Source organism: Stegostoma tigrinum, chromosome 22 (genome assembly GCF_030684315.1).
Source record: "Stegostoma tigrinum isolate sSteTig4 chromosome 22, sSteTig4.hap1, whole genome shotgun sequence".
Lineage (NCBI taxonomy): Eukaryota > Metazoa > Chordata > Chondrichthyes > Orectolobiformes > Stegostomatidae > Stegostoma > Stegostoma tigrinum.
In genome coordinates this window covers 42,239,246-42,252,690 of record NC_081375.1, presented here as the reverse complement: position 1 = coordinate 42,252,690, position 13,445 = coordinate 42,239,246, and the positions used below count along the sequence as shown (strand labels likewise).

General features: G+C 41.1%; 1 protein-coding gene across 2 annotated transcripts; it reads left to right on the top strand.

The window, feature by feature from the left end:
• Positions 1–875: 875 nt before the first annotated feature.
• LOC125463803 (phosphoinositide-interacting protein-like) lies at positions 876–11,892 on the top strand. Of its 2 annotated transcripts, none has more exons than XM_048555527.1 (2): positions 876–1,178; positions 10,257–11,892. In XM_048555527.1, the coding sequence occupies exon 2, from the start codon at positions 10,291–10,293 to the stop codon at positions 10,693–10,695; it is 405 nt and encodes a 134-aa protein (XP_048411484.1). In that variant the 5' UTR covers positions 876–1,178; positions 10,257–10,290; the 3' UTR covers positions 10,696–11,892. The 2 variants fall into 2 exon arrangements, with proteins under 2 accessions (XP_048411484.1, XP_048411483.1); XM_048555526.1 differs by having other exon boundaries at positions 10,252–11,892.
• Positions 11,893–13,445: the final 1,553 nt, after the last annotated feature.

Below are 13,445 nucleotides of genomic sequence, written 5' to 3'. Positions count from 1 at the left end.
GCCATTCAGCCCCTCAAACCTGATGTGCCATTCGATAGGATAATGGCTGATCCAACATTCCTCATGAGGTGTAGGTACATAGACAGGCTATTACTGAGGGAGTTCCTGCATTTCAACCCAGCACTAGCAAAAAAAAGTGATTCCAAGAAATAGCAAGAACTGCAGATGTTGGAGTCAGAGATAACACAGTGTGGAGCTGGAGCTGGAGGAACACAACTGGCCAGGCAGCATCAGGAAAGGAGCAGGAAAATGAATGTTCAGGGACCCTTCTTCAGAAACAGGGAGGGGGAAGGGAGCTCCAAAATGAATAGTGTTTAGGGGTGGGTCTGGAGAAGGGAGATGGGATGGTGATAGGTGAGTGCAAGAAGGGAGTGATGCGCACTGGCCAGTGAGGTGGATGGGACAGATAGGTGGGAGAGAAGATGGACAGGATGTGTCAGCTCAAGTCAGGATGGCTTGTGGCTTGGGGTGGAAATTGTAGATGGCGATATTCCCATGCATCTGTTGCTCTTGTCCTTTTAGATGGTGGAGATCATTGGTTTGGAAGGTGTTATCTCAGGAGCCTGAGCAAGTGAGCCACTGGGCACCATTGACGAGCATGAACATCCCCGATTAAGATGGATTATTGAGCTGGAGGTTTTCTCCTGGCTGGCTTCCTGAGTGCTCTCGGGACAGGCGTTTATGGTGCGGACTGAAAGCTCGGGCGGGATGGGGGCTGGGGGCAAGGAATTTCTCATTCCCTCGCACCAACATGCCAACACTGGGAACGAATGCAAAGTTTTTCAAATGTACAATTGGGTCTATTAATGTCGCAGCTGCGCAGCACAATACAGGACATGAAGGAGCTACAGGCGGAGCAACTGCTGAGCGTCCCCTCCCCACAATGTGTCGGAAACTTAGATACTGTCCTGCGAGCGGAACACCAACATCGTCCGAAAGCCGCAGTTTCTAACCTGAGCCTAGCCCATCGATGATGTCATTCAGTTTATCCGCCCTGTGGAAGGACCTCCCTGTCAATGTTCAGAGTAAGAATCATCAGTGGCTGTTTACAACACTGAGTTATGTTTCGCCCTCTGTCAGACCTTACAGCGCAGCGTTAGCCCGTTTACCTGGCGGGGCATTTCAAAGCCGGGTCGCTTGAGAGAGAGAGAGAGAGAGAAAGGAAACAGCAGATTAAAGTAAGTATCTCTCGTGAGCTTCATGTGGGTAAGTAATCAGAGGGAAAACAGTAACAACAGCGAACTGAGGAGTTAGAGACGGAAAGCACAGTTTCTGTGTGTGTGTGTGTGTGTGTTAAATAGTGGCGTGTGATCGTTCAGTTTTTTCTTCCCCACCTCTCGAAACCATGGTATATTAATCCTGTAATTTCAATCAGAAATCGCCACTTATAGGAACACAGACTGGCGCTGAAAAGGATAATGTAAGTCTGAAGCGAGACTCCAAGTGCCCCTCAACTTTAACCAAATATTTACAGTCGAGGCCGAGTTAGAAGCAGATTGCGAGCGGGCACAAATCTTTCCAGGATGCCAGGTATCCCTCCAACTCTCTCAAGGACGGGCTCAGGGATTGCGAAGTGGGGGAGGCCAGGCAGATGAGTGAAATGACATGTGGATGATATCTGGTCGAGGTTCCACAGTGTTAGGGTGACAGGGTCAGAAACAATAGCCGTGGACACGATGGGCCGAGTGGGCTGACTGTGGGCTCTTTTGATCTGCAGCACTGGGAGGGATTTCGGTGCAGATATTTGACTGGAAGTTCCAGTCAGATCGACGGCGATATGCAATGATCGATGGAGTTTGTGCAGGAACAGCTGAAACAGCAGCCCAATGCAAATATCTCTCCGAAGGCAGAAAGCGATCAGTGTCTCCTGCACACTGTTAGCCACACCCAGTAACTCCACAGAGAAATAGTCTCCTAGTGAGCTGTGAAGGTCGATAGGTAGGGGTTAATTGGACAGTTTTGCAGAGTAACTCCATGTCTGGTCTTTAGGAAGCCAGCAGTCTGGTAATGATTTTGGAAATGAGCTATATTAAAATCTCTTACCCACTCATTCCCAAATCAATTGGATATTTAGGAAATGAGCACTCTTTGGTTTAAAGCAGAGGAACATTGACTGACAACCAACAACACATTGCATTTATTTTGCTCTCTTTGATGTGCCGCACAGCCAGTTAGCTGGACACCTGGTGATGTCAATAGCATGGGTTCAATTCCCACAGCAGCCAATGTTACCCTGACCTGTTTAACCTCTACCCCTTGCCTGATATGTGGTGACCCCCAGGTTAAACAACCACCAGTCTCTCTATGAGACAGCAGGACTATGGCGATTTTACCTTCTTAATGTGCCAGGATGCTTCACATGAGCAGAATGTGGCCCGGAGGCACCTAAAGAGACAGCCAAAAAGATAGGATATAAGGGCTGTCTTAAAAGAGGAGAGTGATGTGGAGATGTGTAGAGATTGTGGCTGAGATAGCTGATAGTACGCCAGTGGTGGAGTGAACAAATCAGGGACTCCAATCAGAAAAGACCAAGAGAAATGTAGGCATCTCGGACAGTCGTGAGGCTTGAAGAAGCTAGAGAATCAGGGATAAACAAGTTTGTAGAGGACTTGAATATGAGAATCAGAATTTTAAATTTGAGTCATTGTTAGACTAAGAGCTAATGCAAGTCAGTCACCACAGACAGGATGGGGTAATGGGTCTTCGTGCAAAGCAGGATATGGGCAGCAAAGATCAAAATTGACAGCAGAAGGCAGGAGGCCAGTTGGACAGCAGAGAATAGTGGAGTTGGAAGTCTGAAGATTGATTAGTAAATGAGCTGAGACAGAAGTAGAAGTGAGTGACAGTAAGGAGGTAAAAGTAAGTGATCTTGGTGATAGGGTGGATATGGTTTAAAAGCTGACCTCAGAGTCCAGCAGAATACCAAGAATACCAACAGTCTATTTTAAACTCAGATAATGGTGAGGGAGGGAGATGGAATTACTTGCTGAGGAACAAAATTTCAACCACCATTGGAATAGTTTCAATGCTCTTGTTGCAATCAGTCAATTTATAAATCCACAGTTTGTGAAGAAGAGATAATAGGAACTGCAGACGCTGGAGAATCCAAGATAACAAAGTGTGGAGCTGGATGAACACAGCAGGCCAAGCAGCATCTTAGGAGCACAAAAGCTGACGTTTTGGGCCTAGACCCTTCATCTAGGCCCGAAACATCAGCTTTTGTGCTCCTAAGATGCTGCTTGGCCTGCTGTGTTCATCCAGCTTCACATTTTGTTATTTGTGAAGTGGAAACAGCTTTGAATCAATGCAGTATAACTGCTCATATGATTCAACGTTAACAGAATTGAATGTAGATGTAATATTGTCCAGGTACATAATTTAACTGGATTTTTGGTTTTAAGGTCAAATTCTAAAGTTTCTCAGCAATAAATTTCACCCAAGGCTGGAATCGAACCCAAAGTCCCTGGCGTTGTGAGATAGCAGTGCTGCGCCATTGCAACAGCTCCCTTTCAACTGTTTGCTGTGTCATCCCACCCACCTGTCAATACTTGCATTTCTACTTTGTATAGTCTGAATTTGCATTTTCAGGCTTCATTCAGTATGATCATATTTCATGTCAATCCTGCAAATTTTAGTCCAACGACAGCTTTGGTGGTTTGCTCTACCTAATGGGGCCACACTTTAACTTAGACGCTTGTCTTTTTATAAAGCCATCATAGTGCCAGAAAACTGGAACTGCTGTCTCATTCGAGAGAGAGATGATTGATGGTAGGTTTAACCTGAGGGTCACCAAGCCTCAGGTAAGGGGCAAGACTGAGAAAACAGGACCCTCATGATGACCTCAGCCAGTGCAGGAATTGAACCCTTACTGTTAGTGACACTCTGCAACACAAACCAGCAGTCCAGCAAAGCATGTCTCTGTATAGCACCAGATACATAGAAAAATATTCTGATGGTTTGTAGAAAAAAATGTTAACTTACATTTAAAAATTTGACAAAAATCCCATTGGCAACAACTTGCATTTAAAAACCATCTTCAATTCTCCAATCCACCCGGATGCAATTCTGAGGAAGGGCTCCCAGACTTGAAATATCAACTCTGAATTTTCTTCACAAATGCTGCCAGACCTGATGAACTTTTCCAGCAACTTCTGTTTTTTGTTTCTGTGTCGGATGCAGTGTCTTAATTTTTCACTATTGCTTTTCTATGGTTCTTGGATTTGTGTTTTTTTTAGATTTAGGAAGATTTGGATGAATCAAATAAGTTTTCCTAGAGCCCAATCCAAAACTTTAATTATTCTAAATGGCCAACCTTTCCTTCACTCAATGGGTTAGACCTGTACAACTGATGTTCTAAACATCTTATCTGACTTTCCAAATAGAAATTTAATTATATTGATAGTCGTTCAGAACTCACCTGATGGTCTGTGTAAATAACTGATCACATCGCATTTTCAGCTTTTGCTAGTCCACAGCTAATGAGTTTAACACCGTGCTATAAACTCTTCAGATCAGCTGCCAGCGCAGTGACCCCACCCACCTGTCAATGCATGTATTTCTAGTTTGTATAGCCCGATTTCACATTTTCAAGTTTCGTTCAGTTTTGTTCTTATGTTTCTGTTGCGAAAATGAAACCACTGGTAAAATAACAAATAGGTAGTGAATATGAAAAAAAATGCTAAATGAAACACTCAAGGCTTAGCTATATAACATCTAAACATAGATGCAAATGATCAAAATCAAAGCAAGCTTTTGAAAATTTTGTAAATAACATTTTTTTTCTTTTTGTTCAAGGGACATGGATATCATTGACTTAGTCAGCATTCATTGCCCATCACTAACTGAGCTCTAGAGGTGGTAGTGAATCTTCTGGAATGGCTGTTAGGGAGGAACTTCCAGGTTTTTGACTTAACGACTGTGATGTATTAGCAATGTATTCCCTAGTCAGGTTGGTGCGTGACTTGGAGTGGATTTTGTTGTTGGGGCATTCACACGTGCAGTACTCGTTCTTGTAGACAGTAGAGGTTGTGGGTCTGGAAGATGCTGCTAAAAGAAGTGTTTCCTTTTGTCTGACTTACTGTAATGTTTGAAGTCAAGTGAGTTCTCTCTGCGGTAATTGGAACTAGGTCAACCAGATGGATGTCATAGAATATAAGTTCCCTTATTGGGGCTGTTAACCTGGTCGAATCAGGGGGGTCCTGGCTGACAGATGTAAACAGGAGTGTCAGGATTCTCCTTACTGTGGGAGCCAGCCCTCTGTTAGCTGGGTCAGTGTAGTGTACTATGCATGTGTAAATAAAGGGTGATTTGGTGACGGGATACCAGCCTTCATGGAGTTATTTCACTCGCCATCAGAGTAATGGCCAAAATAATGATCAGTAGAGACAGACCTCCAACAGTGGAAACCTATTAAAAAAGATGCATGGTCTTCATCTGGAATATCAAACATTGTATTTCAATAATACAATTTTTATTAATTACACAAGTTGATCAGTTTAAAGCAATAGAGAATGCAGTTCAGAATTATTAACTGTACATGACAGGAAAACAGTATGTGTAGGAGTGCAAACTTTGGCATTCAAATGCAGCCTTCTCAAACATAGCTTTGAGAGAATATGGGCTCTCAATTGTCTCATCCTGTAAAAAATGTCCCTGTCAAAGATTCATAATTAACAAGACCTCTCCAGAAATAAGGAGTGGCCTAATTTGTACATAGTTTTAAAAAACATTATTAAAATATAATAACCATTCTATCCAGGGCTGCTTGACATTGCATGATAAATTTCACAGATTTAAGACCATAAGACGTAGGAGTGGAAGTAAGGCCATTCGGCCCATCGAGTCCACTCCGCATTTAATCATGGCTGATGGGCATTTCAACTCCACTTACCCGCATTCTCCCTGTAGCCCGTAATTCCTTGCAAGATCAAGGATTTCTGTGCTAACCACAAGTAATACAATTATCTGATCAAAATGACACTTCTGCAGTTGTGAGTCTCAGGTGCAGTGAAGAGACAACTAAATTCTAGCATTCTTCTAGGACATCCTGCAATGTATATTCATTAGAATTCATTAGATGCAGTAATTTACATTACAAAAAATTTCCCTAATAAATTGGCAGACATGAAATTTCTATTATTGCATAACCAAAAACAGACACTAGCTGTGTTGTGCAAGGAGTAGTAAATTTTTTTCATTTTTATCGAAGAAGCCACATGGAATCTTAAACAACCTATATGTATTTCATAATCTTTATCCCTGTCCCCGAAATCATTCCAAATATTTTTCTTTGGATTATTAGTTGTGCTGTTACTGTGTACAGTTTTATTCTGTTGTTGATCTGCTTGTTGTGCTACTGTCACATGTTGCATAGACTTCGATGCTAAAATGCTTGATTCATGATGGCAACATCACTTAAGGTTATTGATTGTGATATAATAATTGCAAATTCACCATGTGCCTATCCAAACTCGATTACCATGAAATAATACTGTCATTGCTTATTATAGTATGTAACTGTTATCAAGCTGTGTGCAGTAGCTTCTTATCATCTGTGGCAATTTGTGACATTGAGGAAGAATTACTTTCATCACTGTTAGATATATCCTTCTCCATGCCTAATGTGATGATGTAAATCCTGTTAAAACGCAGTATCACACTATCTGTGATGCAAAAGATGCAAAACTGTTTCAGTTCATTCCAAACAATTACGTAGAATGTCCAAATCACTTGACCAGCTGTCCAACACTCCACAGAAGTTTTATTTATTTTATTAGATTCCCTACAGTGTGGAAACAGACCCTTTGGCCCAACAAGTCCACACCGCCCCTTGAAGCATCCCACCCAGTCCTGTCCCCCTATAACCTACACACCCCTGAACACTACTGGCAATTTAGCATGGCCAATCCACCTAGCCTGCACATCTTTGGACTGTGGGAGGAAACTGGAGCACCTGGAGGAAACCCACGCAGACATGGGGAGAATGTGCAAACTCCACACAGACAGTTGCCCGAGGTGGGAATTGAACCCGGGTCCCTGGTGCTGTGAGGCTGCAGTGCGAACCACTGAGGCACTGTGCCTCCCCATATTTCCAAACCTTTGTCATCTAACTCTATCAACTTAACCATTTATATCTTTCTCCCTCATACGTTTACACAGTGTCACCTGAAATGTGATTCGCCTCAATCTCTATCTATTGGAAGCAAAATTAACCATTCTCTGGGTGAAGACATTGCTCCAGTTTGATTTGTTCATGACTATATTGCATTATTGTTCCTCGGTTTAGTTGCCTTCACCATCTTTCCTATGTTGAATCTGTTAAACTTCTTCATGATCTTAAACACATTGATCATGTCAATCTTCTCTCCTAAACAAGAGAGTCCCATCCTGTTCTAACTTTCCTATTAGGTATAATGTCGCTGTTTTGGTACCATCTTGTAAATTTTCCTTTTACCTACTCCAGTGCCTCTTCCTTTTAATAATATAAATATACTAGAATTGTAAGCAGGTCTCTCAAGTATGGTCTGCCTAAGGTTTCAGATAAATGTAACGTAACTCTTTTCTGCCAGAAGTGTATAAAGTATGTAGAATGTGACTGAGAGGCTTCCAGCGTTGGTAGATGTGTGAGAGTCAGGTGAAGCATGTGAACAATAAATCTGAGTCCTCATCTCAGTTTACTGAAAGATGAGCTGCTTAGAAGATGACAGGTCTAGTGGATACAGGATGCCATTAAAAGTTTCATTCGCTGACCATATTGATTTGGATGAGGTTGTTGATGTTTTCTGTGGCACTACATTCAGGTTTCCTGGGCTAGTCCAGGAATAAAGAAAACACTATAGATGCTGGGATCCAAGGTAGACAGACAGGTGACTGGAAGAGCACAGCAGGCCAGGCAGCACCTGGAGGAAAGCATTAGTCAATGTTTAGTTATTATTCTTCTTCCCTGTCTCTGCCTTCTGCAAGGACCATTCCCTCTGCTACCGCTACGTTCGCACCACACTCCCCAACAACCATCCCAACCTGCCTGGTACCTTCCCCAGCAGACGTAAAAGATGCAGCACCTGCCCACATACCACCTCATGCACCTCCGTTCAGACAGAGTTTCACCTGCATCAGCTCCAACCTAGTCTACTTCATCCGGTGCTCCTGATGCGGTCTTCTCTACTTCAGTGAGACCAAATGTAGACTCAGTGACCGTTTCGCCGAGTACCTCCACCTGGCCCGTAATGGCCAACCTAACCTCCCAATCACTGCCCATTTCAACTCCCCACCAGCCCCACCCCCCCAACTCCCCCCTCTGACATGTCCGTCCTTGACCGCGTCCATTGTTGCAGTGACTTGGAATGCAAATTTTAAAAAAACACCATGTCTTCTGCCTGTGCACTCTACAGGCCGGAGGATTCAACATTGAGTTCTCCAATTTCAAAGAACCTTCCCACCCATCCTCCGCCTCCCCTTCCAGCCCCACCTCCTCCCTTCCATTCCACCTTATGACCTTCCCTTGCAGCCACCAACCAGATTCATTCCTCCCATCAACCAACCAAGTCATACCCATAACCATTGTCTACCTATCACCACCATTCTGCCTTTACCACTTCTCCCCTTCCTTATCTGCAACTCCCCCGCCCCCACATCAAATCCTAAAGAAAGATAATACCCAAAATGTTGACTGTTCCTTTCCTCCAGATGTTGCCTGGCCTGCTGTGTTCTTCTGGCCTCCTGTTTGTCTCCCTGGGCTAGTCTCCTGAATTCACCTCCCTGGCTACCTATTCCCACTCCTTCTGTTATGCGTGCAGACATCAAGCAGAGTTTGACAAGTTAAATAGCATAGCACAGTCATGGTGAACATACACACACTTATACATGTTACCTGCATCACCTGGAATGGATTAATCTCACTTCTCAATCGAGTGATATTACCTTGACTCTGTCCCAACTGACAGCCTAACTCCCAGTCTCTGGAGACAACCAATTACAGCATCAGTTTGACTTTTTACCCTTCCTCCCCATTTAGTCTCTTGGTACCTTGAGTTCAGGTCTTCAGCTTAATGCAAAATTCTGGGCATTTCTGCAGAGTAAACTCACAGCTTGAAGAAAGTTATCGAGTCATTACCAGCTGTACTCATTTCATGTTCAATTCTTACAGCCTTTCAAATTTAGCCTTCCACCTTTTCACTTTGTCCCAGGTTTAAAACTGGGCTCCAGATATGAAAGGGCATGAGGCTGGCACACAGAGAGGCACTCATCCCTTTCCAAAGTCACATTCCTGCTCTTTATATTGTAGACAGAATAATAAATCTCACCAAGATTATATTTCCAATCTTTTATCAAAAAAGGCAAAGCGTTTATGAACCAACTCATTGAGCATTTATTGAACTGTGTGATGGGTGGAATAGGACTAGTGGAGGTGACAGTGTTATAGACAAAATGATTAAATGTATATTATTTTAAAGTGAGATTCACACACATTGATTAACTGCCTCTGCACTGTAAAACCCACAATATACTCACTGATAGCATTGCATTGAGATTATTTAATTGCTTCTCTGATCTCCTTTGTGTAAATAATTATCCCTGGATCACATCAGCAGCCATTCACTAGCAACTGAATTACTAATATTGAATTTAACTTCCTGTTTATAACAGTAACTTTTTACAAGAAGTACTACATGCCAGCTTATAAAAATAGAACCCCCAAAGCAAAAAGTAAACTGCATTTGAGCCATTTTTCATATTCATCATATGCCTCAGTAGAAATCAGTGAGACGGTTGCAGCTCCCTGCAGTTCCTATTTGCTTCAGCCAGGCTTGAATTCAAAGGTTTTCTTTCAACCATATTTGTATAATCCAATTTAGTTAAACAAACTTGGAAGCTTGTGCCTATCGATTTGTTTATCCATTATGTTTTAAAAAGCTGCTCAGCTCACTTTTTCCTGTTTTGGGGAGGGTTATTTTAGCATCCTATTGTAATGACACTGCCAGTGAGAATTGATGGTGATGTACTTTATAAATCTATATTTCTGCTTTTAAGTGTTTGAAAAATATTTAGACATTTGGAAATATATCAACATGAGGAACTTACATCAGAAGAATATGATGTACCTGGAATAACGTCACAATCTGACACTTAATGAATTTTATTATTTCAATGATCTTTGAAGAAAATGATGGACTTCTTCCAGTAAATAGCATAATTTTCTCTTCCACCAGTTTAGTTAGTGCTCATCTTCAATAATATATTTATCTGTTTAAGCACAGGTACGGATAAGTTGGCACCCACTTCGATCCAGCGATGAAGACAAGTTCAACTGAGAACATTGATCTAGGCATGAGATTATGCTCTGAGTCCAAAGATCTGCTGACCAACCATACAGAAAGCACATATTACAGCAGTTCCAGAAGTGTATCCATCTGGACATCAGAGCCACGTACTGCCTGGGAAATTTACCACAAACCTATCATTGTCATGTCAGTTGGAGGGGCTTTTTTCTTCTTGGGCTCCATAATGACTGGTTTGTATTTTGGGCAGATCACAAAGAAAACATGCAATGTACTGGGGCCTGCCTTTCTCTCCATTGGGATGATGTTTCTCATATTTGGATTAGTCTGGCTCCCTATCCTCAAAGAAAAACAAAGCCAAAAGTCTATGTCAAGGTATTTAAGGAACCACAAACCACCATCGTTCTTTAACTTGTGAGATAGAACTACGCTACAGAAAAGCTGATTGCTAAACTGATGGTTTCTGTGAGTGGATTTCTCCTGATGTACACCGTAATTCATGTTTACGTGGGCTTGTGGAAGTTAAAGGAGGTGTATGAAAAGCTCTCCTCATTTATTCCTTAGTGTCAGTGAAACTGGTGAGAAAGGAAGAAAGACTTGCATTTATAATCCACCTTTTGTGAACCAAGGATATCCCAAAGTGCTTTATAGCCAATCAAATACTTTTTAACAGAAGAGTAGTCACTGCGAAAGGTCATAACACATGGAATAAAGTCACAATGTAACATTTAATGAATTTTATTAGCTTGATGATCATTGAAAAAAATTGATAACTTTTTTCAGTGGGTATCTTGTTTTTATACATTTTTACCTGATGTAACTTTATCAAGTAATTTAATTTTATAGCTTCTCAGAGCTATCCAATTCTGAGCTCTAATCTGTTTTAAGCAACAAACTAATGAATGAGCAAGAGTTGTTGCATCAGTCAGTAAAGCTGTCCAATATGTCGCAAACAGTTTCTGAAGTCAAGAAATTAGCTCTGCCAGTAAAATGTTATCAATTACAATATAAAGCTATTTGTAAGTATGCTAATGTATATAAACCAATGATTTAACAGTAGGCTTGGTAGAAAATTTGCATGTTTTCATGTGGTGCATAATTTTGGGTGTCTTTGCAAGAGACTAAAGCTAAGTATTGCACTTAAAACATTAAGTATCTGCCTTGCTCCACTGAAAATTATATGTGCACAGTAAAGTTTTAACTGTTACTTCAAATACTTGCACTACAATTTGTTTGTCCAAGCATACTTCAAGTTGGCTCTTTGTATTGAGTGGATTTTTAATGTGATTTGAAAACGTTCATTTTTGGCGTAGCAACGCTTGTTAAAATTGACAGAGTGTAATTTTCTCAGTTCTTAAGTAGAAAAACTATTGAACATTGCACAAGACTACCTTAATGTTAGCCTCAGACAAATTATGAATACATCCATGTGAAGCATGAATTGCATCTTTTAACAATACAGTTAATTTATATCGTGCCTCTAACATAAATACACATCCTAAGTATCTCACAGATCCATTGTCGGATAAATTTTACAAAAATCTCTACAGTTTTTCACTTCTTATATCAAAATATATTAGACCCACATGGATTTATTTGTGCTTAAATTCAAGAATACTCCACTAGGAAATAAAAAGTTAATTAAAAATAATTGAAAGTAGAATTAAATTGACTAACTTATTCCGTCTTTCTGTTTCTGTTTAAATACAGCATAAGTTAGAATTTGAAATTTTAGCTGTGATCTCCACAGTTAATTTTAGAAATTCTTTTGGAATTTTGGAAGGAACTTATTTTGAAAATAAGTGTAAGCTTGTTTACAGGAGTATTTAAGCAACAGGTCTGGATGATCTTTGCCAATTAGTCACTTCCAGTTTCATTGTATGATACACCCATACGTTAGCTAACAATCTTAGCAGGATGCCGATGCAAGGGTCAGTCTGCAAGAAGTGTGCTTCACCTAGAGAAACAGTCTCAATCTCTGTCATTTTTCATCTTAGGGTCTAGAACGGGCTGAAGATTTACCCGTCTCACCCCAACACAAGGCAATCAGCATCTACCCCCACCATCAACCACACTGAATTAGTGAACAGAAATCAAGAACTCACAGCATGAAAAATTGAGATCAGAAATTTACACCTTTTTTTTCCTTTATTCATTCATGGGATGAGGGCGTCACTGATCAGACAGCATTTATTGCCCATTCCTAGTTGCCCAGTGAGCAATTTAGAGTCACATGTAGGCCAGATGAGGTAAGGATGGCAGTTTCCTTCCCGAAAGGACAGTAAAGAACCAGATCGGTTTTCCCCCAACAGTCAATTCATAGCCATCAATAGATTCTTAATCCCAGATATTGAATTCAAATGCCACCATTTGCCATGGCGGGAGTCAAACCTGGGTACCCAGAATCTACCTCCTCCCTACCAGCCTCATCTCCACCTCCTTGACCTGTCCGTCTTCCCTCAGTTGACCAAACCCCATCCCAAATCCCTACCTAAAGTGTTAACTCTATTTTTCTGTCCACACATGCAGCTGAATTTCTCCAACACTTGTTTTTGCATTACCTATGACTTTAATATTAGATTTCCATATACAACCTAAACTCTTTTCACATTATATTGTTGAGCTTAAACATTGAAATGCAGTCCCTATAAACTTTGGTACTGGATTGTTTCTTAACCTTTTTGCACAAATAAATTCCTCCCTAAAATATACAGCTTTATAGCAGTGCGAGTAAAAGTAAATAATTGGTCCATACCAACAATGAGGCTCCTGCCTCATGTTTTTATTCATAATCATCAGCATTTAGTGGCAGGTGTTATTATTCCCTGTGTGCGAGCCATCAGAAAACTTACTTGTAGGCCATTAGTTTAGATTTTTTGGTAATGGACTGATCGAATTGAACCCAGTCAAGATGTAATAAACACACTACAATATGTGATAAGACCTGGAAAACATCCAGGCTTGGAAGGATAATCGGCAAGAAACAATCATGCCACTCAAGTGCTTGACAATAACTACCCTCAAAAAGACAGAATCTGACATCTCCCCTTGACACTCAGTTCCCAGCACTGAATTTGCTCATTGTCAACTTTTTGCTGGCTTACCATTGACCAAAAACTGAACTGAACCAGCGATATAAATACTGCAGCTATGAAAGCAGATAAAAGA